Here is a 23,077-nt window from a genome sequence, read left to right as displayed (position 1 = left end):
AGCTGTGGCGAGCAGGGGCTACTCTTTGTTGTGGTGCGTGGGCTTCTCATTGCGGTGGCTTCTCTTGTTGAGGAGCACAGGTTCTAGGTGCACGGGCTTCAGTAGTTGTGGCACGTGGGCTCAGCAGTTGTGGCTTGTGGGCTCTAGAGCGCGGGCTCAGTAGTTGTGGTGCACGGCCTTAGTTGCTCCACGGCATGTGGGATCTTCCCAGATCAGGGCTCGAACCCGTGTCCCCTGCATTGGCAGGCAGATTCTTAACCACTGCTCCACCAGTGAAGCCCCCCCACCCTTTTTTTTTTAATACTACCAACAGATATATTAGGTACTGTTTCTCACATGATGTGGGAATAATTTTGTGTAAAGTAGAATTTCGTTTCAGTGGGAACTCATGCTAGAGAAAGTATCGCTGTACTTTATTGTCACTAATTTCAGGGATTACAGAAGCAGGGAACCATCTGGCCCATGTTAAAGTGGCCTCTTAATGCAGATGCCTCCTAGAATATACATTTTCATTCCCAGTACCGAGGATGTTTCTTGATACACAGTAAGAACACAATGTCTGCAGAAGTATTTAATTTATAAATGTGCCATAGGACCTAACTTCTTGGCCTAGAGGTTTTCAGAGTGCTGTGGTTCAATATCATCCCAGCAAGGATTATCTCATGGCATTGTGTGCCCAGATTTGGGGGGCACCCCTGTATCTAACAAAATCACATTGCATTTACTTTTTTTTTTTTTTTTTTTGCGGTATGCGGGCCTCTCACTGCTGTGGCCTCTCCCATTGTGGAGCACAGGCTCCAGACGCGCAGGCTCAGTGGCCATGGCTCACGGGCCTGACTGCTCCGGGGCATGTGGGATCTTCCCAGACCGGGGCACGAACCCGTGTCCCCTGCATCGGCAGGCGGGCTCTCAACCACTGCGCCACCAGGGAAGCCCTGCATTTACTTTTTGACCAATAAATTCCAATCCCCAAATTTCCTTTTAAGATACAACTCAAACAATATGAAAATACATATGCATAACATAGTGTACTATTTTTAATTGTAAAATAATGCAATAACCTAATACATATAGGAAAATGGCCGAAAAAAGCATGGTACATACACATGGATGCAGCTCTGAAAAAAGTAGGGAAAAGGTTGCAGGGGAGATTAAGATGGCAGAGAGTAGGAGAATGCTGAGCTCACCTCACCCCAGGAACACATCAACAGTACAACTTCACGTGGAGCAATTCTCACTGAAGACAAACTGGAGACTGGCAGAAAGGCTATGCTACAACGAAGGCTCTAAAGAAAGATTCACACAGAACCAGGTAGGAAGGGAGGGGAAGCTGTCAGATCAGGGCCTGCACCCTGAGCAGGGAACACAAAGAGGAAGGGGATATATCACAAGCTCGGGGATCCTGCCTGGGGAGTGAGGGGTTTGAGACACATATTGGGCACCCCCAGACCTGGAGTCCGACACTGGGAAGATGAGCCCCTTTAGCTGGTTGGAAAACCAGTGCGCCTTACCAGAGGGCTGGCTGTAAGAACCAAGACTCTGCTAGTGAAGAGTGCCCACGTGCTTGATTACTTCCAGGAACAAGCCAGAGGAAGCAGTAAATTAGACTCAGTAAAACAGGTGAATGGGTGAATGTATGGAGGGAGCAGGGCGATGGTCAGGAGAGGAGAAAGAAAGCAAATAGTTCTTTTTTAAACACTCTAGTACATATATTTTGGTAAACAAATATACACAATTACTGTTGGGTACATAGCAAGGAATGAAATTTGCCAGCCAAATTTAGCTTTAGTAGAATACCGCCAAAAAATGTTTTCCAAAGTTATTCCACTTCACATTCCTTTTTAAAATAGCGCTTATTGGCTGTTTTAATACTTTTAGGAATTACCAAAGTCTTCTGCCTTTTTCGTCTTTTGTTTGAGTCGTAGTCATTTGTATATTGTGTATGAGACCTTCATTAGATCTGTGTATTACAAAAACCTTCTACTCTGTTGGTTGCCTTTTCATTTTTAATGATGTCTTTTGATGAAAAGCTCTTAACATTTTAATGTAGTATAATTTACCATTTTTTTCCTTTATAGTTAGTGCTTTTCTGTCCAATGTATGTGTAGCCTAAAGTCATGATGATATTCTCCTATATTTTTCAACTAAAAGCATTATTTTTTTACCTTTAACATTTAGATCTACAATCTGTAATTATGTGGTATGATAGGTCAAGATTTTTTGTTCCATACAGGCATCCAATTAATCCAGCATCATTTATTGAAAAGACCATTCTCTCCACTAAGCAGCAGCAGCATCTTTTTAAAAAATCAGTCTGTTTCTAGACTCTTGACTTTAATCCATTCTTTTGTATATCCTTTGACCAATACCACATTGTTTTAAACACCTTTTTAATAGATCCTGATTATCTAGTATTTAAGACCACAGCCTCATTCTTCACTGTTGCCTCAGCTGTTCTTTGCCTTTACATTTCCATATAAATTACAGACCGGCTTAATTTCCACAAATAAACCTGGCTGAGATTTTCCCTGCCAATACAGATTGATTTTAGAGAACTGACATCTTTCAACTTTGTCTTCATATCATGAGCATGGTATATCCTTCCTACTTATGTCTATCTTTTTGTTACATATCCGATTTTTTCAGTGGTATTGCAAAATGACAGTATTTTAAGCTTCATTTTCTAACTATTGGTTTAGAAAGAATAAAAAGAAGGGTTTTTACTCTTTTTTTTAATATTGAACTTGTCTTTAGTGACCTTGGCAAATCAAATGATTTCAATAGTTTGATTTTTTTGGAATTTTCTATGTCCACGATTGTGTCCTATACAAATGACATTTAAAGTCTTTTCTTCCCAGTCCTTATGCCTTTTATCTTGCTTTATTGAACTGGTTGGAACTTCCAGGATAATGTTGAATAGAAGTGGTGAAAGCAGTTATTATTGTTACGTTTCCTACCTCTGGGAGGAAACTTTCAATAATTCACCATTAAAGATGATGCTTCCTGTACATTTTTCAAGGATTTTTTTTAACAGATTGAGGAAGATCCCTTCTTTTCTAATTTGCTAAGTTTTTATCATAAACAGGCACTGAAATTGATCAAATGCTTCTTTTGCTTCTGTAGAGATGATCATGGATTTTTCTTCTTTAAATGTGGGAAACAATACCAATTTAAAAATAACTACTGTTTGCTTTCCTGGAATAAACTCAATTTGGTTGTAATATATTATTCTTTCATACATTGCTAAATTTGATTTGTGAATATTTTATATAGGATTTTGTATCTATGCTCATACCATGCTGTTCTGTAATTTTTTTGGTAAGGATTGTAAAGTTTTGGTATCAAGGTGGTGCTAGCCTCAATAACATAAGTTCTCCCTTTTCTCAGTACCCTGGAAGAGTTCATGTAAGACTGATACTTTATTTTTCCTTAAATACTTAAAAGGATTACCCAGTGGAAGCATACAGACCTGAGTTTTTTGTGGGAAGGATTTTTTTGTTTTTAATTAAGAGATTCAGTTTCTTTAATACAAAAATTTTATTTCTTCTTGGATCATTTTTTAATAAATTCTGTTTTCCAAAACATTTTTCTGTTTCATTTACATTGTCAAGTTTATTGATGCAAAGTTCTTCACAATATCTTATCTCTTTAAGGTTCAATGGTTCCAGTGATGTCTCCGTTTAAATTCTTAACAGTGATTTATCTTTTTCTTAATCTTGCTGGAGGTTTACAATTTTATTATTCTCAGATTTTCTGTTCTGTATGCTTGTTTTAAATTTTATTGATTTTTGCTCACATCTTTATTTCGTTTTTCCTTCTATTTTCATTAGGTTAAATTTGTTACTGTTCTTCTAGCTGCTTGAGATGGAAGCTTACAGCCTTTTCTTCTGCCTGTCACTTAATATTACTATACCCCCAAAACCTATCTCAAGAATTCTCTTTTCACTCAGTCTATAATCTCCAAGGGCATCTCATCCACAGGTTATGGCTTCAACATCTACCTATATGTTGTTGATTAAAAATTTTTTTTTATCTATCAAAACAGAATATTAATTCCCCCCTGCCCCCAATCTGTTCTCTAGTTTCTCATATTATACTATAATAAGTTCCACAACTAACCTAACTTCCCTATCTGCTGCTTGTTTCTACTCTTTGTACATCACCCATCTCGATGAATAATATATTCCTAACAAAAAAACCTGAGAGCTATCCTTAACTCTTTCTGACATCCAATTAATAACCATATCTTGTTAATCCTAATTCCTAAATCTGTTTCATATCCATGCCTCCTTTCTTATCACTATTGCTACTATTCTCGTTCAGACCTCAACATTTTCGCTCTGGACTTTTCAACAGCCTTATTAGTGTCCTTGTCTCTAATTTGTTTCTCTACTAATCTACTTTTCACAGACATCTTTCTGAAGTGGAAATCTGATCATAACATTCTTGCCCTCGAACTTTCTTAATCGCTCCTGAGATTAAAAACAATCTACATTTTTTGACACTGCACAACAACAGGGCTCTTTATGAAATTAGTCTTACCTTGCTATGCACTCCCCACCAAGAAAACCAGGGACATAATTTAAAAACAACAAATGACTTACATTTCCTCATGTGCCAAGTACCCAAGGACATCCCCATTTTTTAAACTGTGCTGTTCCCTCTGTTTGAATGCATCCTTCCAACATTATTACTATTACCACCACCACACCACCACCATAGCTCCTAGAACCATTCTTCACATATAAGACAGTAGTACATTTAATCAGACTTCTTAAATATAAAAATAACTTGATTATTCAATAAATCCAAACTCAAATTTGTACTTATGTATTCAATTTTATTTGGTATACACCACTACGACCTTATTGTGATTGAAATCCAGTACAGGATTTTTTTATGATTAGTCAACTCCACAAAGACAATAATACTGCTGTGGAAGACCAAAGGGGGAAAGAAACTGATATATTTATTTACAGTTCCCTATATTGTAAACATTTAATCTACACACTGGTAGTAACTTTTAATGAGAGCTTTACATAAACAAGGAAACAATGCCCTGTATTTCTATTCATATTCGGCAATAGCATATTAAATAGATTATCAGATTTTCTTTTTCATTAGCACTATGCTTTCTTTAGATAATTATCTAAACTTTCAAAAGATCTAAATATATCCAAGTACTATACAACTAAATCTACTTAAGCCAACATATTTGGCTTATAATTTCATTTTTAGAATAATTTAAAGTGCTATAAGCAACCTGGCAATCAACACTTTCTATAAGAACAAAACTACCTTTAAACATTAATTTACAAGATAATATACAATGTTTACCTGGAATAGCTGAAATTTCAGCACAAGGTCACTGTCACATGTATAACGGCAGGATTTTTTTGCATTACATGAAGCTTTGAAATTAACTGATGAATTATTGCCGCAATGGCTTATTACTGGTTTCCTACAAAAGAGGATAAGAACTACTGATATATTTTATCTTTTCTTTTTTTGAGGTCACTTTACAGTAAGTTTGCATATTCAACAAGTCTACTGAGTTACAATATTCTACTATAATCATTGCCCTTTTATAACAGCAAATGCTAATGGTGATTAATAACATATACCACTCAAAAAAAAAAAAATCACAAGTTTTTTTTTTTTTTTTTCTTTTGAACAGGAACCTTATTTTGGGAGTTGGTGTGCAACAAGGCTAAAACAACAGAACTATAAAACAGTATACCTGACACAATATGTTGACGAAATATGCATCTGTTTCTTAGTTTTTGTAGTTATGATAATGCCCTGCTAAGCTACAAATATGTAAATAGTATATTTTCTTGCTTGATATATTAAATTCAGTAGAATCATCAAGTTCTCATTCTCCTTTGTCATTTTATAACTCTTTATCAGATAATTCAACGATGAAAGCATATGCCCAAACCTGCAGATCATGTGCACTGTGGTCTATTACAAGCAGAATTTTCCTCAAATTTCATTTTTATTAAAATGAAATTGAGAATACAGGCAAAATTAATAAAGAGAATGTTGTACTGTGAATTAAAACTAGAACTCAGTGGTCTATGAAGTATGCATTGTTTTGGCATGTGTTTTTTCCTTTGTAAGAATAACTAAGCGGAGCATGTCGAAAAGTCACCTGTGCCAACCTCACAGATACAGCAGTACCTAGTCTTCGTTCCCTCAATATCCCAGGTTAGACTACTCTACTAAAACAATCAATATAGTTTAAAAAATAATAAACCAAAATAGGTTCAACAAAAGAGCACCATCCTATTAGGAGACTGAGAAAACATGGATTATAGATGAGGTGGTCACTATGATCAAAATGCTACCAAAATTCTGACAAAACCTAAGCTGTTACACTGCAGGGACCCACGCCATGGTCTAACCCTAAAGACCTCTGGGACAGAAACATGATTTTAAAAATAAATTCCAAAATTATAGCTGTAAGAAATGGTGATATGAACTATTTTCAAAGCATGAGTTACATGTTACATTGTATTGCTTCTTGAACTTTCCAAACAATGCTTGTTTGTCCATGTCAGGTTTGGGCCATTATCCTGCTAAGAGAGAGAACATTATATTCATTCAAAAGCCCAGATTTCAATGTCTTGGATAAAGAAGTCTTCCTTCTTAGAAAGTGTATGATTTCCAAATGTTTTACAAGAATGGCTTCTTCCATGGTAGAGATCTCCATCAAGCCACAGGGCAAATTCTCCCCTGTAATACATAGAAGAAAATAGTTCTAACAAAAATCTTTTAATACTTATGCCCTAAGTTGTAAAAGAATAATTGCAGAGGTTGTAAAATATTAATTTAATGAGACATTTCAATATTCAACAACTCTAAAAATTTTTTTCAAAACCATTCCCTACTCCTTTCCACACAAAGTGGCACAAGGCAACTTTGTTTTGTTCATATCCCATTATAAAATCACTTAACATATAGATCAAGGAGTAAGATGAACCCTCTAAAATTATAGAATTAGCTTTTGAGGCAGGTACTACTCTGTTATTCTTTGCTTGGTATTATCAATTTCTCTTTGCTGTTTGGTTTTAATATATTTAACATGAGTTTCTTAGAGACATGAAAACTCCCTATCATCTAAAATAAAATGTGTGGTTAATGTTAAGGGTTCACTCTCTTTTTCTTTTTTTTGAGGTATGTGGGCCTCTCACTGTCGCGGCCTCTCCCACTGCGGAGCACAGCCTCCGGAGGCGCAGGCTCAACGGCCATGGCTCACGGGCCCAGCCGCTCCGCGGCACATGGGATCCTCCCGGACCAGGGCACGAACCCGTGTCCCCTGCATCGGCAGGCAGCCTCTCAACCACTGCGCCACCAGGGAAGCCCAAGGGTTCAATCTCTAACTCACAGCTGAGGAAACTTTAGACTTGAGTTGTTCAAGGTCCCACATGTGATTTATGTTGAAGCTGGAATTTGAATCAGGTCTATCTGACTCCAAAGCCTATATTCAGTCCACCACATGATTTTGATTTCTCTGGGGCTCCTGTTTAGAATTCTGGAATATGAAGTCCTTATAGCTCCCATTTTCTGAGATTGTACTCACCTTCAAAGACTGTAAACTTGTCTTAATTTGTTATCAACTGACCCAATGGCTAGTTTAGCTTGCTGGAATCGTGTTGCATCATTAACACTAAGTTGCAGCAAATATCTAATGACATTGTGTACATTACTTTCAAAGACTAAAGGCACCCTTAATAGCTTGAAATTATAAGCCACTTGCTTGTGAGGCTTTCCTGGAGAGCTAACTGAATCACATGTAAGACCACCATTGGAGTAGGGACGAATGACTCTGCCTTCTCCCCAAACAAAAAAGGTGTAATTGGAACATATAAACATTATAAGCTAATTCCAACAACTAAAAATAACATGGTTTTTAGTTACCTGGTTATGTCCTTCAGAGAAGGCTATCATAACCATGGTTAATTTTTAATCATTGAAATCATGTTTTCCAAATACCTATCTATAGAGAAGTTGTAAGAGAATGTGCTAGAATCACTCAGGATGATGAATATTCAGGCTAACAAGATTCTGTGACCTGAATGAATTATTATTATATATCCTGAAATGTGGGAAACAAATAACACTTCTATAAATTTAGGAATTATTTAGCATACATTATTCTGATCCTGAAGGATAGAGAGAAATAACAAATGAAGGAAGTCGTGTTTGCTAAGGGCTAGTTGAGGAGTCTAGGCTAAGAGGCAGTAGAGCAAGCTACCCCCAAATACCATGAAGACTAAATGAAGTTGGAATACCAGAACAACAACAAAAAAGTTTCTCACAATGCTTGCTATGCCAAAAGAATCAAATCAAACTGCTGATGACTCATACTGTTAACAAAAAAGAAAACAAGCCCTGAAAATCGGGGCAGGGGGTGTCACTAACATTTTTAACAGGAAAACAGATTTCTATTGTCTAAAATATCAATCCAAATAGTCTCCAGGGTAGAATAACATGAAAAATTTCAGACCTTTTTTATAAATTGAGAGAAAGAACATATCACCATGGTTTTCTGAAAATTTGAGAAGTTCTAAGGGATTAGTGTATTTCTCTTTCAACTATCAAGAAGTCACTAGACTTTAAAAGAAGGGTTTTAATCAAAAGGGTTAATCAAAGGGGAATCAACTAAACAGCATTTTGAGATGAGTAATATTCTACCAAGAGTTTCAAATACTACACTCAAGCACCTTCTTGCAAATATTATACTTTCTTAGTCATAATATATAAATTAGGATTCCAATGTCAAAACTTTCCAAAGATAGCTGATTTTATAAATAACACAAATGAATTTTTTTTTTTTTTCGGTACGTGGGACTCTCACTGTTGTGGCCTCTCCCGTTGCGGAGCACAGGCTCCGGACGCACAGGCTCAGCGGCCATGGCTCACGGGCCCAGCCATTCTGCGGCATGTGGGATCCTCCCAGACCGAGGCACGAACTTGTTTCGCCTGCATCGGTAGGCGGACTCTCAACCACTGCGCCACCAGGGAAGCCCCACAAATGAATTTTTAAAGTTTCTTTCAAAATCTCACAGTCAAATGTTCAAGAGACTTACCCTCCACCACCAAAAGCTAGTGAATCCATGTCTCCTTTGATAAAAAACATATTATCTCCTGTCCACTTAAAGACCTACAAAAATGACAAAAGCTTTAAATAAGTAGATGAAAATATCACTATCTATGTGAATTTCTCTTTTCTGACTACAAGAGTCAATGGTTAATGAGATAAGTTAAATAAAGTAGAAAAGTAGTTAAAAACTGAGTAGATGTCATTAACTTTTATTTTAGCATCAAATATAAATGAACATTAATTTGATAATGTTTTAACATTTTGGTATAGGGCCAAGGTCTTTTCTTTGGGTATGAATTTGCCTATCATTATTCTCACAGAAGCCTATAGCACGTGTTTATGCTTTCCAGTTTCAATTTCTTTAAAGAGGATTGAACATAAAAACACTTGAGACATTCAAGGGTAAAACTTTTAGATGTTAATATTCTTAAATATTTTTAACCTTTCATGCAAGTTCTACCTAAACCTAATACAACATCAATTTCTAGCACCTCACCTTTATAAAAATTTTCCGAAGTATTCATTACAGTTTTCAATAAAATATACTTTAGCACTCACTTTTTCATATACATATAACATTTGTTTAATTACATTATTAGTTACCAGGTAGAAACAGCATCATAAAAAAAGGACTGGAAACAAGTATAACTGAAACTTCAAAAATCTGTAACGACTACAAGCTTCCAGGTAGCTGTAGGCATCAGTTGATATGTTTTATGGAAGGAATGGAAAGCACTGGTTAATCTGGTGAGCCACTTAAACCCAAAGTTGTTAAGAGAGTTCGTTCCTATTATGTTATCAAATCCTATTTTGTTCATTATAGAAACTGTTCCTAAAGACAATTTTTAAAAAAACCAATTGTGCTGATCCCTATTTTCAAGGTTATAATTTCATCTCTTAGGTGCTGTCTGACATGCTGAACCTGACTGTACCAGAGACTCTGAGATTGCACTCAATGCTTTAAACAGTTACACATTCACTAAAATTCATGTATTAAATTTCAGATCTCATTGGCATTACAATGTATCTAATTTTAGTCAAGTCACAATAAAGAAAATGAAATCAGGTAATCACTGTTGATTTAACCCCAAATAATTTGTTTTAAAAATTTTCAAGACTGACATCATTAAACTTAGTCATTAAAAGTTTCTAGAAATTTTACAAAGATAATTAATAAACAAAACAGTAATAATGACACATACTCCTTACTGAGCCCATGATGTCTTTCTGGTACCACACCAAGTGTTACACATATATGATTCTCATTTCATTTTTAAACAACCTTGTTACATTTTATGATCCCCATTCTAACCACAGGAAAGTTGAAGCTCACAATGGTCAAAAAAGTGCTTGGTTATCAGTTAGTAAAAGGCAGAGATTGAGAGTCAAATGCAAGTATGCAGGACTCCAAAGTGAATGTTCTATTCAAGATGACACCTCTTCACAAACTGAATATAACTGGAATAAGTGTTCTTACCTCAAACTGTGGACAGAACGTAAAAACAAAGGTCTCTCCAGTACCATAAAAGCCATCACTTACTTTAAATGGCTCAGACGCCAATGCACCAAAAACCTAAGGATAAAAAAGGCACGTTCAATGACATGACTATTAATTTGTTTCCGTAAGCACTGTCCCATTATATATGTTTAAGTAAAATGCAAAAAGTTTAATCTAGCATAGTTTTGTCTACTTGTACTTAAAAAGTGAAACATGACCAGTTGTCACACAATTCATATTATTGTCAGGTACAAAGCATATCAGCTTCTCAGTGGGAAAAAAACAGATTTTTCCTAGTTTTGAAATCTAAAAACATGTCTATTATAACAAAAAGATAATCTAAAAAAGTGGTAGCCACATTTCAGCATGACAATGTACACACAGTGAGGACAACATGCTGTTGTGGTACTGTAGCACTTACGACAGCAAAAACCCCTCAGTATGGGTAAACATTCTACTACTAAAAAGGTATGCCAGTTTCCTCTTCATTAGACAGTAAATTCCATGAGGACAGAACTTCAGTCTGAATTGTTTGGTCCTGTAATAATGCCTTGGCTTTACACAGTACACGACACATAGTAGATACCCTAAAAAAAGGATGAATAAATGAACAAGAGGACTGGACAAGTCATTTCAATGTTGTGGGTCTAAGGTTCCAGATCACGAAATGGCAAAGTAGAGTTCGATGATCTCTACAGTCACTATCTCTCCTGACATTCTACTTCCAGACTCAATTTTTAAAATAGACTTTTCTTATTGTAAGGTGTGTATGTACATATATATATATATATATATATATATATATAATACAATCATACAGATCAATTTGGAATCACAAAGCAAAGTTCCATTCAACCTTCATGCAGACCTAGAAACAGGACATTACCAGCACCCCAGAAACTCTGTACCACCACCTCCACCTCCCAAAATGAAGCTACTAGGTCTGACAATAACAAAGACGTGTTTTGCCCATTTATGAACTTGCTGTTTCAGGAATAACCAAACTGTGTCTTCCTTATCTGGGACCTTGTTCTTGCTCTCATCCTCACACAATTATCTTTATTTATTTTATAAATTTTATTTATTTTTTAGCTATTTTTTAAAAAACATCTTTATTGGAGTATAATTGCCTTACAATGGTGTGTTAGGTTCTGCTGTATAACAGATTGAATCAGCTATACATATACATATATCCCCATATCTCCTCCCTCTTGCATCTCCCTCCCTCCCACCCTGCCTATCCCACACCTCTAGGTGGTCACAAAGCACTGAGCTGATCTCCCTGTGCTATGTGGCTGCTTCCCACTAGCTACCTATTTTACATTTGGTAGTGTATATATGTCCATGCCACTCTCTCACTTCATCCCAGCCTACCCTTCCCCCTCCCCGTGTCCTCAAGTCCATTCTCTACATCTGCATCTTTATTCCTGTCCTGCCACTAGGTTCTTCAGAACCATTTTTTCTTTTTTTTTTTTTTACATTCCGTATATGTGTTAGCATATGGTATTTGTTTTTCTCTTTCTGACTTAGTTCACTCTGTATGACAGTCTCTACGTCCCTCCACCTCACTACAAATAACACAATTTTGTTTCTTTTATGGCTGAGTAATATTCCATTGTATATATGTGCCACATCTTCTTTATCCATTCATCTGTCAATGGACACTCAGGTTGCTTCCAAGCCCTGGCTATCGTAAATAGAGCTGCAATGAACATTGTGGTACCTGTCTCTTGAGTTATGGTTTTCTCAGGGTATATGCCCAGTAGTGGGATTGCTGGGTCGTATGGTACCTCTATGTTTAGTTTTTTTAAGGAACCTCCATGTGGTTCTCCATAGTGGCTGTATCAATTTACATTCCCACCAACAGTGCAAGAGGGTTCCCTTTTCTCCACACCCTCTCCAGCAATTATTGTCTGTAGATTTTTTGATGATGGCCATTCTGACCAGTATGAGATGGTACCTCATTGCAGCTTTGCTTTGCATTTCTCTAATGATTAGTGATGTTGAGCATCCTTTCATGTGTTTGTTGGCAATCAGTATATCTTCTTTGGAGAAATGTCTGTTTAGATCTTCTGCTCATTTTTGGATTGGGTTGTTTGTTTTTTTGATATTGAGCTACATGAGCTGCCTGTATATTTTGGAGACTAATCCTTTGTCAGTTGCTTCGTTTGCAAATATTTTCTCCCACTCTGAGGGCTGTCTTTTCATCTTGTTTATGGTTTCCTTTGCTGTGCAAAAGCTTTTAAGTTTCAATAGGTCCCATTTATTTGTGTTTTTATTTCCATTTCTCTAGGAGGTGGGTCAAAAAGGATCTTGCTGTGATTTATGTCATAGAGTGTTTTGCTTATGTTTTCCTCTAAGAGTTTTGTACTGTATGGCCTTACATTTAGGTCTGTAATCCAGTTTGAATTTATTTTTCTGTATGGTGTTAGGAAGTGTTCTAATTTCATACTTTTACATGTAGCTGTCCAGTTTCCCCAGCACCACTTATTGAAGAGGCTGTCTTTTCTCCATTGTATATTGTTGCCTCCTTTATCAAAGATAAGGTGACCATGTGTGTGTGGGTTTATCTCTGGGCTTTCTATCCTGTCCCACTGATCTATTTCTGTTTTTCTACCACTACCATACTGTCTTGATTACTGCAGCTTTGTAGTATAGTCTGAAGTCAGGGAGTCTGATTCCACCAGCTCTGTTTTTCTTTCTCATGATTGCTTTGGGGGCTTCCCTGGTGGCGCAGTGGTTGAGAGTCTGCCTGCCGATGCAGGGGACACGGGTTCGTGCCCCGGTCCGGGAAGATCCCACATGCCGTGGAGCAGCTAGGCCCATGAGCTATGGCTGCTGAGCCTGCATGTCCGGAGCCTGTGCTCTGCAACAGGAGAGGTCACAACAGTGAGAGGCCCGCGTACCACAAAAAAAAAAAAAAAAAAAAAAAGATTGCTTTGGCTATTAAGGGTGTTTTGTGTTTCCATATAAATTGTGAAATTTTTTGTTCTAGTTCTGTGAAAAATGCCATTGGTAGTTTGACAGGGATTGCAATAGATCTGTAGATTGCTTTGGGTAGTATAGTCATTTTCACAATGTTGATTCTTCCAATCCAAGAACACAGTATATCTTTCCATCTGTTGGTATCATCTTTAATTTCTCTCATCAGCGTCTTACAGTGTTCTGCATACAGGTCTTTTGTCTCTTTAGGTAGGTTTATTCCTAGGTATTTTATTCTTTTTGTTGCAATGGTAAATGGGAGTGTTTCCTTAATTTCTCTTTCAGATTTTTCATCGTTAGTGTATAGGAATGCAAGAGATTTCTGTGCATTAATTTTGCATCCTGCTACTTTACCAAATTCATTGATTAGCTCTAGTAGTTTTCTGATAGCATCTTCAGGATTCTCTATGTATAGTGTCATGTCATCTGCAAACAGTGACAGCTTTACTTCTTCTCTTCTGATTTGGATTCCTTTCACTTCTTTTTCTTCTCTGATTGCTGTGGCTAAAACTTTCAAAACTATGCTGAATAACAGTAGTGAGAGTCTTGTTCCTGATCTTAGTGGAAATGGTTTCAGTTTTTCACCATTGAGAACAATGTTGGCTGTAGGTTTGTCATGTATGGCCTTTATTATGTTGAGGAAAGTTCCCTCTATGCCTACTTTCTGCAGGGTTTTTATCATAAATGGGTGTTGAATTTTGTCGAAAGCTTTTTCTGCATCTATTGAGATGATCATATGGCTTTTCTCCTTCAATGTGTTAATATGGTTTATCACATTGATTGATTTGCATATACTGAAGAATCCTTGTATTCCTGGGATAAACCCCACTTGATCATGGTGTATAATCCTTTTAATGTGCTGTTGGATTCTGTTTCCTAGTATTCTGTTGAGGATTTTTACATCAATGTTCATCAGTGATACTGGTCTGTAGTTTTCTTTTTTTGTGACATCTTTGTCTGGTTTTGGTATCAGGGTGATGGTGGCCTCGTAGAATGCGTTTGGGAGTGTTCCTCCCTCTGCTATATTTTGGAAGAGTTTGAGAAGGATAGGTGTTAGCTCTTCTCTAAATGTTGATAGAATGTGCCTGTGAAGCCACCTGGTTCTGGGCTTTTGTTTGTTGGAAGATTTTTAATCACATTCTCAATTTCAGTGCTTGTGATTGGTCTGTTTATATTTTCTATTTCTTCCTGGTTCAGTCTCGGGAGTTGTGCTTTTCTAAGAATATGTCCATTTCTTCCAGGTTGTCCATTTTATTGGCACAGAGTTGCTTGTAGTAATCTCTCATGATTCTTTGTATTTCTGCAGTGTCAGCTGTTACTTCTCCTTTTTCATTTCTAATTCTATTGAGTATTCTCCCTTTTTTTCTTGATGAGTCTGGCTAGTGGTTTATCAATTGTTTTTATCTTCTCAAAGAACCAGCTTTTAGTTTTATTAATCTTAGCTATTGTTTCCTTTATGTCTTTTTCACTTATCTCTGTTCTGATCTTTATGATTTATTTCCTTCTGCTAAATTTGGTTTTTTTGTTGTTGTTCTTCTTCTTTCTCTAATTGCTTTAGCTGTAAGGTTAGGTTGTTTATTTCAGATGTTTCTTGTTTCTGAGGTAGGATTGTATTGCTATAAACTTCCCTCTTAGAACTGCTTTTGCTGCATCCCATAGGTTTTGGGTCGTTGTGTTTTTATTGTCATTTGTTTCTAGGTATTTTCTGATTTCCTCTTTGATTTCTTCAGTGATCTCTTGGTTATTTAAGAGGGTACTGTTCAGCCTCCATGTGTTTGTATTTCTCACAGATGTTTTTCCTGTAACTGATATCTAGTTTCATAGTGTTGTGGTCGGAAAAGATACTTGATACGATTTCAATTTTCTTAAATTTACCAAGGTTTGATTTGTGACCCAACATATGATCTATCTTAGAGAATGTCCATGAGCACTTGAGAAGAAAGTGTATTGTGCTGTTTTTGGATCGAATGTCCTATAAATATCAATTAAGTCCATCTTGTTTAATGTATCATTTAAAGCTTGTGCTTCCTTATTTATTTCCATTTTGGATGATGTGTCCATTGGTGAAAGTGGGGTGTTAAAGTCCCTTGCTATGATTGTGTTACTGTCGATCACCCCTTTTATGGCTGTTAGCATTTGCCTTATGTATTGAGGTGCTCCTATGTTGGGTGCATAAATATTTATAATTGTTATATCTGCTTCTCAGATTGATCCCTTGATCATTATGTAGTGTCCTTCTTTGTCTCTTGTCATAGTCTTTGTTTTAAAGTCTATTTTGTCTGATATGAAAATTGCTACTCCAGCTTTCTTTTGATTTTCATTTGCATGGAATATCTTTTTCCATCCCCTCACTTTCCGTCTGCATGTGTTCCTAGGTCTGAAGTGGGTCTCTTGTAGACAGCATATATACGGGTCTTGTTTTTGTATCCGTTCAGCCAGTCTATGTCTTTTGGTTGAAGCATTTAATCCATTTACATTTAAGGTAGTTATCGATATGTATGTTCCTATTACCATTTCCTTAATTGTTTTGGGTCTGTTATTGTAGGTGTTTTCCTTCTCTTGTGTTTCCTGCCTAAAGAAGTTCCTGTAGCATTTGTTGTAAAGCTGGTTTGGTGGTGCTGAATTCTCTTAGCTTTTGCTTGTCTGTAAAGGTTTTAATTTCTCCATCAAATCTGAATGAGGTCCTTGCTGGGTAGAGTAATCTTGGTTGTAGGTTTTTCCCTTTCATCACTTTAAATATGTCCTGCCAATCCCTTCTGGCTTGCAGACTTTCTGCTGAAAGATCAGCTGTTAACCTTACGGGGATCCCCTTGTATGTTATTTGTTGCTTTTCCCTTGCTGCTTTCAATATTTTTCTTTGTATTTACTTTTTGATAGTTTGATTAATATGTGTCTTGTTGTGCTTCTCCTTGGTTTTATCCTGTATGGGACTCTCTGTGCTTCCTGGACTTGACTATTTCCTTTCCTATGTTAGGGAAGTTTTCAAGTATGATCTCTTTAAATATCTTCTCCGCCCCTTTTTTTTCCCTCTTCTTCTCTGAGACCCCTATAATTCAAAAGTTGGTGCATTTAATATTGTCTCAAAAGTCTCTGAGACTGTCCTCAATTCTTTTAATTCTTTTTTCTTTATTCTGCTCTGCAGTAGTTATTTCCTCTGTTTTATCTTCCTGGTCACTTCTCCGTTCTTCTGCCTCAGTTATTCTGCTATTGATTCCTTCTAGAGAATTTTTAATTCCATTTACTGTTTTGTTTATCATTGTTTGTTTGCTCTTTAGTTCTTCTGGGTCCTTGTTAAACGTTTCTTGTATTTTCTCCACTCTATTTCCAAGATTTTGGATCACCTTTACTATCATTACTCGGAATTCCTTTTCAGGTGGACTGCCTATTTCCTCTTTATTTCTTTGGTCTGGTGGGGTTTTACCTTGCTGCTTCATCTGCTGTATATTTCTCTGTCTTCTCATTTTACTTAACTGTGTTTAGGGTCTCCTTTTCGCTGCCTGCAGATTCATAGTTCCCATTATTTTTGGTGTCTGTCCCCAGTGGCTAAGGTTGGTTCAGTGGGTTTTGCAGGCTTCCTGGTGAAGGGGACTAATGCCTGTGTTCTTGTGGATGAGGCTGCATCTTATCTTTCTGGTGGGAAGGACCGCATCAGGTGGTGTGTTTTGGGGTGTCTGTGAACTTGTTATTTTAGGCAGCCTCTCTGTTAATGGGTGGGGTTGTGTTCCTGTCTTGCTAGTTGTTTGGCACAGGGTGTCCAGCACTGTAGCCTGGTGGTCATTGAGTGGAGCTTGGTCTTCACGTTGAGATGGAGATCTCTGGGAGACCTTTCACCATCTGATATTACGTGGGGCTGGGAGGTCTCTGGTGGACCAATGTCCTGAACTCAGCTCTCTAACCTCAGAGGCTCAGGCCTGACGCTTGGCCGGAGCACCAAGACCCTGTTAGCCACATGGCTCAGAAGAAAAGGGAGAAAAAAAAAGAAAGAAAGAGAAAGAAAGAAAGAAAGAGAGGGAGGGAGGGAGGGAGGGAGAGAGAGAGAGAGAGAGAGAGAGAGAGAGAGAGAGAGAGAAAGAAAGAATGGAAAAAAAGAAAGAGAAAGACAGAAAGAAAAATAAATTAAAGTTATTAAAATAAAAAATATATTATTAAAAATAAAAAATAAGAGTAATTAAAAAAAAAGAAAGAAAGAAGAGAGCAACCAAACCAAAAAAGAAATCCACCAATGATAACAAGTGCTAAAAACTATACTAAAAAAAATCAAAACAAAGCGAAAAAAGACAGAACCCTAAGTCAAATGGTAAAATCAAAGCTATACAGACAAAATAACATAAAGAAGCATACACATACACACTCACAAAAGGAGAAAAGGAAGAAAGAATATACATATATAAAAGAAGAAGAAAGGAAGAGAGCACCAAATCAATAAACAAATCTACCAATGATAATAAGCTCTAAATACTAAACTAAGGTAAACATAAAACCAGAAACAAATTAGATGCAGAAATCAAACCCCAAGTCTACAGTTGCTCCCGAAGTCCACCTCATCAATTTTGGGACAATTCATTGCTTATTCAGGTATTCCACAATGCAGGGTATATCAATTTGATTGTGGAGATTTAATCCACTGCTCCCGAGGCTGCATGGAGAGATTTCCCTTTCTCTTCTTTGTTCGCACAACTCCTGGGGTTCAGCTTTGGATATGGCTCTGCCTCTGTGCGTAGGTCACCTGAAGGCGTCTGTTCCCCACCCAGACAGGACGGGGTTAAAGTAGCAGCTGATTAGGGGGCTCTGGCTCACTCAGGCCAGGGGGGAGAGTGGGGTACGGAATGTGGGGCGAGCCTGCGGTGGCAGAGGCCAGCATGATGCAACAGCCTGAGGTGCACTGTGCGCTCTCCTGGGGAAGTTGTCCCTGGATCACGGGACCCTGGTAGTGGTGGGCTGCACAGGCTCTCAGGAGCGGAGGTGTGGATAGTGACCTGTGCTTGCACACAGGCTTCTTGGTGGCTGCAGCAGCAGCCTCAGCATTTCATACCTGTCTCTGTGGTCCGCGCTGATAGCTGCATCTCGCACCCATCTCTGGAGCTCGTTTAGGCGGTGTTCTGAATCCCCTCTCCTTGTGCACCCCGAAACAATGGTCTCTTGCCTCTTAGGCAGGTCCAGACTTTTTCCCAGACTCCCTCCTGGCTAGCTGTGGCGCACTAGTCCCCTTCAGGCTGTGTTCATGCAGCCAACCCCAGTCCTCTCCCTGGGGTCTGACCTCTGAAGCCAGAGCCTCAGCTCCCAGCCCCCACCCGCCCTGGCCAGTGAGCAGACAAGCCTCTCAGGCTGGTGAGTGCTGGTTGGCAGCAATGCTCTGTGCGGGAACCTCTCCGCTGTGCCCTCTGCACCCCTGTTGCTGTGCTCTCCTCCGTGTCTCTGAAGCTTCCCCCCACCCACCTGCTGTCTCCGCCAGTTAAGGGGCTTCCTAGTGTGTGGAAACTTTTCCTCCTTCACAGCTCCCTCCCAGAGGTGCAGGTCCCGTCCCTATTCTTTTGTCTATGTTTTTTTTTTTCTTTTGCCCTACTCAGGCACCTGGCGAGTTCCTTGCCTTTTGGGAAGTCTGAGGTCTTCTGCCAGAATTCAGTAGGTGTTCTGTAGGAGCTGTTCCTCATGTAGATGTATTTTTGATGTATTTGTGGGGAGGAAGGCGATCTCCACGTCTTACTCCTCTGCCATCTAGAAGCTATCTCTCACAATTATCTTTAACTTTCTAGAATTTACCCACATCTCAAGACTGTCAATTTCCACTACTTCCCAGAACCTCATTCTTATCTCCCTCAGATAGGAATGAACAATCTAAACACCCCTTTTACTTTTTACAGAGTCTAACTATACCAGGCATATTTTGCTTGGCTTTAGAGATAGTCGCATACTTTAGTATTCTTTTCTACCAGACTGTAATTCCTTTGAAGGCAGGAACTGTTTAATTATTCATGCTCATATCTATACCTCTGTAGGACTCAGCATTGCCTTGCATATCAAAAGCACTCAATAATTACCAGTTAAACTTAATAAAATGTACTAATGAAAATTTTTATCAAAAGAATATGCCAACATTACTGTTACTACCATCTCTTAAAAGGTAAGGTTGTTATTTTTCATACCTGCCCATCACTGTCTTTAATCACCATCAGCACTGGAGTGTCTAAACCTGTCATTGTTCGATAAAGGGTCTTCAAGCTTGTACCGTGCTTCCCAGTACCATAAACAAGAGTCCATGGATAGCCAATTGTTCTTGGTGGAAGATGCTTGGTAAGCTTTGAAAAATAAATTGTTAACACATACTCAATAGTTGCTTATTGTTAATCTGTATGATACTAATCCAGCTGGAATTTAATAGTACTTTATAAAATGCAGCCTACAAAAATAACAGTAGAAAATATCATTGTCAAAGACACTGAGATGCTTGAAGAATAACTGTACATTTCTCAGTATGAAATATTAATTGTTCATTAGGAAAAGAAACAGTCATACCAAACAATATACAGATTAGAATAGAGTCAAGAAACATGGATTACTTATTGTTTGCATCCTCTGTATCAAATTAACAAAAATATTTGATGAACTGTTAGCTTGATTATTAATAACCTCTCAAATCCAGAGGCAGACTATCAGAATTAGAAATCAAGCTTCAATATGTTTTAACTGTATGGCTTTGAACATTTATTTAACCTCTCTGCACCCACGTTTCTTCACTTACAAAATTGATAATAAGAGCATCCAACTCCTACAGGGGCTGCAACAACTACATTAGATTGCCCATATAAAGCAAGTAACTGGCACACAATAAGAAATTAAATACTGGCCATTATATTCTCACCTAAATTGCTACTGTTATTTATTTTAATGTCTACTTACCCAAACCTCCTAATATCTTCTATTACTGCTAGCTGCTATATTTTGTTTACTTTCTCTGCATTGAAGACTAAGACTAGGAACAGCAGCCCTGCTTCTTCAGTTTTCAAAACAACTGAAAATAGGGTATTTTATTCTCATGGCACATACTCAGAAAGGCACATATGTGGGTATGTCATACCTTTTCAATTTGATCTGGCAGTAAGAGTTCACTGGGATCACTTAGGTTTGGTCGAAAAGATTCAGATTCCAGGTCTGCTTTCACTGGAGTAACCTGCTTTGAATTTATATCTTCCCTTGTAGTAATCTAAAGAAGTAAACAGCAGCAACATATTAATACAGAACGGCAACCAACCTTCAAAAATTTTAGCCTTTTGAGAGAAATAAAACCTTATACCTTAAAAAAGGTGGCTAAAGCTTTAATTTAGGATTTTAGAATAGGCAAAAGATGCTCCATCTAATAACAATGGCATGTCCAATGCAGAAAAAGTTTTTTTATAAGCAGACATTTTTCTCATCTACTACATGAGGAAGGACAGGTATTGAATGATAAACTCCACATTTCTGGTAAAAAGAGGTAAGTTGCATGGAAACTTTAATTTTTCTGTTCAAGGGCAAAAAATGAGCCAGCTAAGCTTGCTTTTTATCTGTGCTATTTAAAATATGTGAGAATATTTTTTCATGGTTAACATAAAATTTGCCAAAAGTAATTAAGAAAACTTCCTGGGTGCCAAAATTTTAATTTTAAAAAAATAGTACAAAAAAAAAGGATAATGTTTCATTGGTGTGCATGTGTATGTGAATTTATCTGCTTCACTGGAAAGGTTACCATTATTTTTAGAAATGCCTTTTTAATTTTTACTTTCTAAACATGAATTTTTTTTATCTAGCTGAACCAAACAATACATTTAAAAGTTAACTTTTTCACAAACCTATTTTTAAATTAGAACAATTTGATGCACTAAAAAGTATGTATGCTTTTCTTGATGGAAATGATCTCACTGATATTCTTAAAATGATAAAAATGTTGATTAAATCAAAACAAATTCTTATACAATTTATTCTGTTGGTACTTTTTCCTATTAATTTTATTTTCATATGTAAAATGGAATAATACTAGAAAATAAAAATATATGAAACAACAGCGATATTCTTAAAGTGACAGAAACGATGATTAACTTAAATTCCTGTACAATTTATTCTGTTGGCACTTTTTCATATTAATTTTATTTTAACATATAAAATGCAGTAGTATTAGAAAATAAAATATATGAAACTACTGTTGATGAAACTTTTAAATTGGAAAACAGAATTCTATTGCAGCAGATAACTAAAATGCAGCAATTCTCGACGACTGTGATTCCACGCAGGAATGAAATCTTGCTAAATTTTGTTCCTTTAACAGATTTCTTACCAAACCTAAACAACATATATCTTCAACCAATACATGTTCTAGAACTGTATTGTTTTTTGATGAAAACTATATTAATTCTTTCACATCATCATCATGTTTTACCCTTATTTTGATGATGTGAAAGGTTAAAAAATATCCAAGGCAGCATGAGAAGCATTAAAAGAAAAGAAAAAAATTCAGGAGTTCTAGCAAAGCCATGAAAGCATATCTCATTAAGAAGAGGAAAACACACAATAATACACAAAGCTGAAAAATGAGGTCAAATATATAGTTCTTATTCCTGAAAAATCACAAAGATTATTTCACAGAATTTTAAACAATTTATCTAGCTGAAGTGCCTAATCTATACTATTCCAAAGTATTTCTAATACCAACCAGGAAAACCTAAGGAGAAAAACAATTCATCTCATTATGATATTTGATGTAGGGTTGATACAACTGAAATAGCCTTAAAGAAGAGAACCTTGCTATCCGTTAAATTTTTAAACATTTTCCCATAGTACATCTTTCGGATTCTCTTTAGTAAAGATTCTACCTCGAACCCAAGACATTCTTCCAATGTAAAATGAAAACTCCTCATCAATCTAAGAAATACAGTACTGAGAACAGTTCTAAAATAACAGAAAATTCCTCTGAACATTTTTCAAATGAAAAGATGCCAGAAAAGATAGTCCTACAGCTCTTCAAGGCAATACTGTACTCTTTAATACAAAAGGAATTTTCTGATGGGGTATTTTAGTGCTGCAGTCAAAATGAATCCTTCAAAAAAGAGATTTGCCCTGACAAAAGACACTGAAAACAGGGAATATTCAATCTCTGGAGGGGTTTAAACTACTGAAGGGGGCACCTGGAGACGTCTGCAGAGTGTGCGCAGTTCTTCAGTATTTAGAGCATCGATCCTGCGGTGATACTCAGCCACTGACACTACCTGAATATGGAGACAGGAAGACAATAATTCCACTGACAGTTGAGAAAAACAGCCAAAACAAAACAAAAATTGGAGAAATTTAAATGGGAAAGAGAACTGTAATCAGGATTTCTTTCCCCACTCCATGCTGAAAATCCAAGAGATTTATATATTAAACTACGGTGAAATACACATGAATGAATTTAACTTATTAACTACTACATCCAACTAACTACTAGTACACAACTTAAGGTTTATTTATAACTACTAGTA

General features: G+C 37.0%; 1 protein-coding gene across 5 annotated transcripts in view; it reads right to left on the bottom strand.

Moving 5' to 3' along the window:
- Positions 1–5,667: 5,667 nt before the first annotated feature.
- OXR1 (oxidation resistance 1) overlaps positions 5,668–23,077 on the bottom strand; it is a 237,138-nt gene continuing 219,728 nt past the window's right edge. For 2 of the 5 annotated variants that reach the window (XM_065895767.1, XM_065895770.1), the window contains 6 exons: positions 22,745–22,825; positions 20,665–20,790; positions 19,733–19,885; positions 10,587–10,682; positions 9,096–9,169; positions 6,603–6,738 (listed from right to left, as the gene is read on the bottom strand). In XM_065895767.1, coding sequence (XP_065751839.1) covers positions 6,603–6,738; positions 9,096–9,169; positions 10,587–10,682; positions 19,733–19,885; positions 20,665–20,790; positions 22,745–22,825 — 666 coding nt within the window. Of the gene's footprint in view, positions 6,739–9,095; positions 9,170–10,586; positions 10,683–19,732; positions 19,886–20,664; positions 20,791–22,744; positions 22,826–23,077 lie in introns of all 5 variants that reach the window. The other 3 variants (XM_065895769.1, XM_065895766.1, XM_065895771.1) reach the window with 2 other exon arrangements.

The sequence above is a fragment of the Phocoena phocoena genome, chromosome 17, assembly GCF_963924675.1.
Source record: "Phocoena phocoena chromosome 17, mPhoPho1.1, whole genome shotgun sequence".
Taxonomy (NCBI): domain Eukaryota; kingdom Metazoa; phylum Chordata; class Mammalia; order Artiodactyla; family Phocoenidae; genus Phocoena; species Phocoena phocoena.
This window is presented reverse-complemented; position numbering and strand designations above follow the sequence as displayed.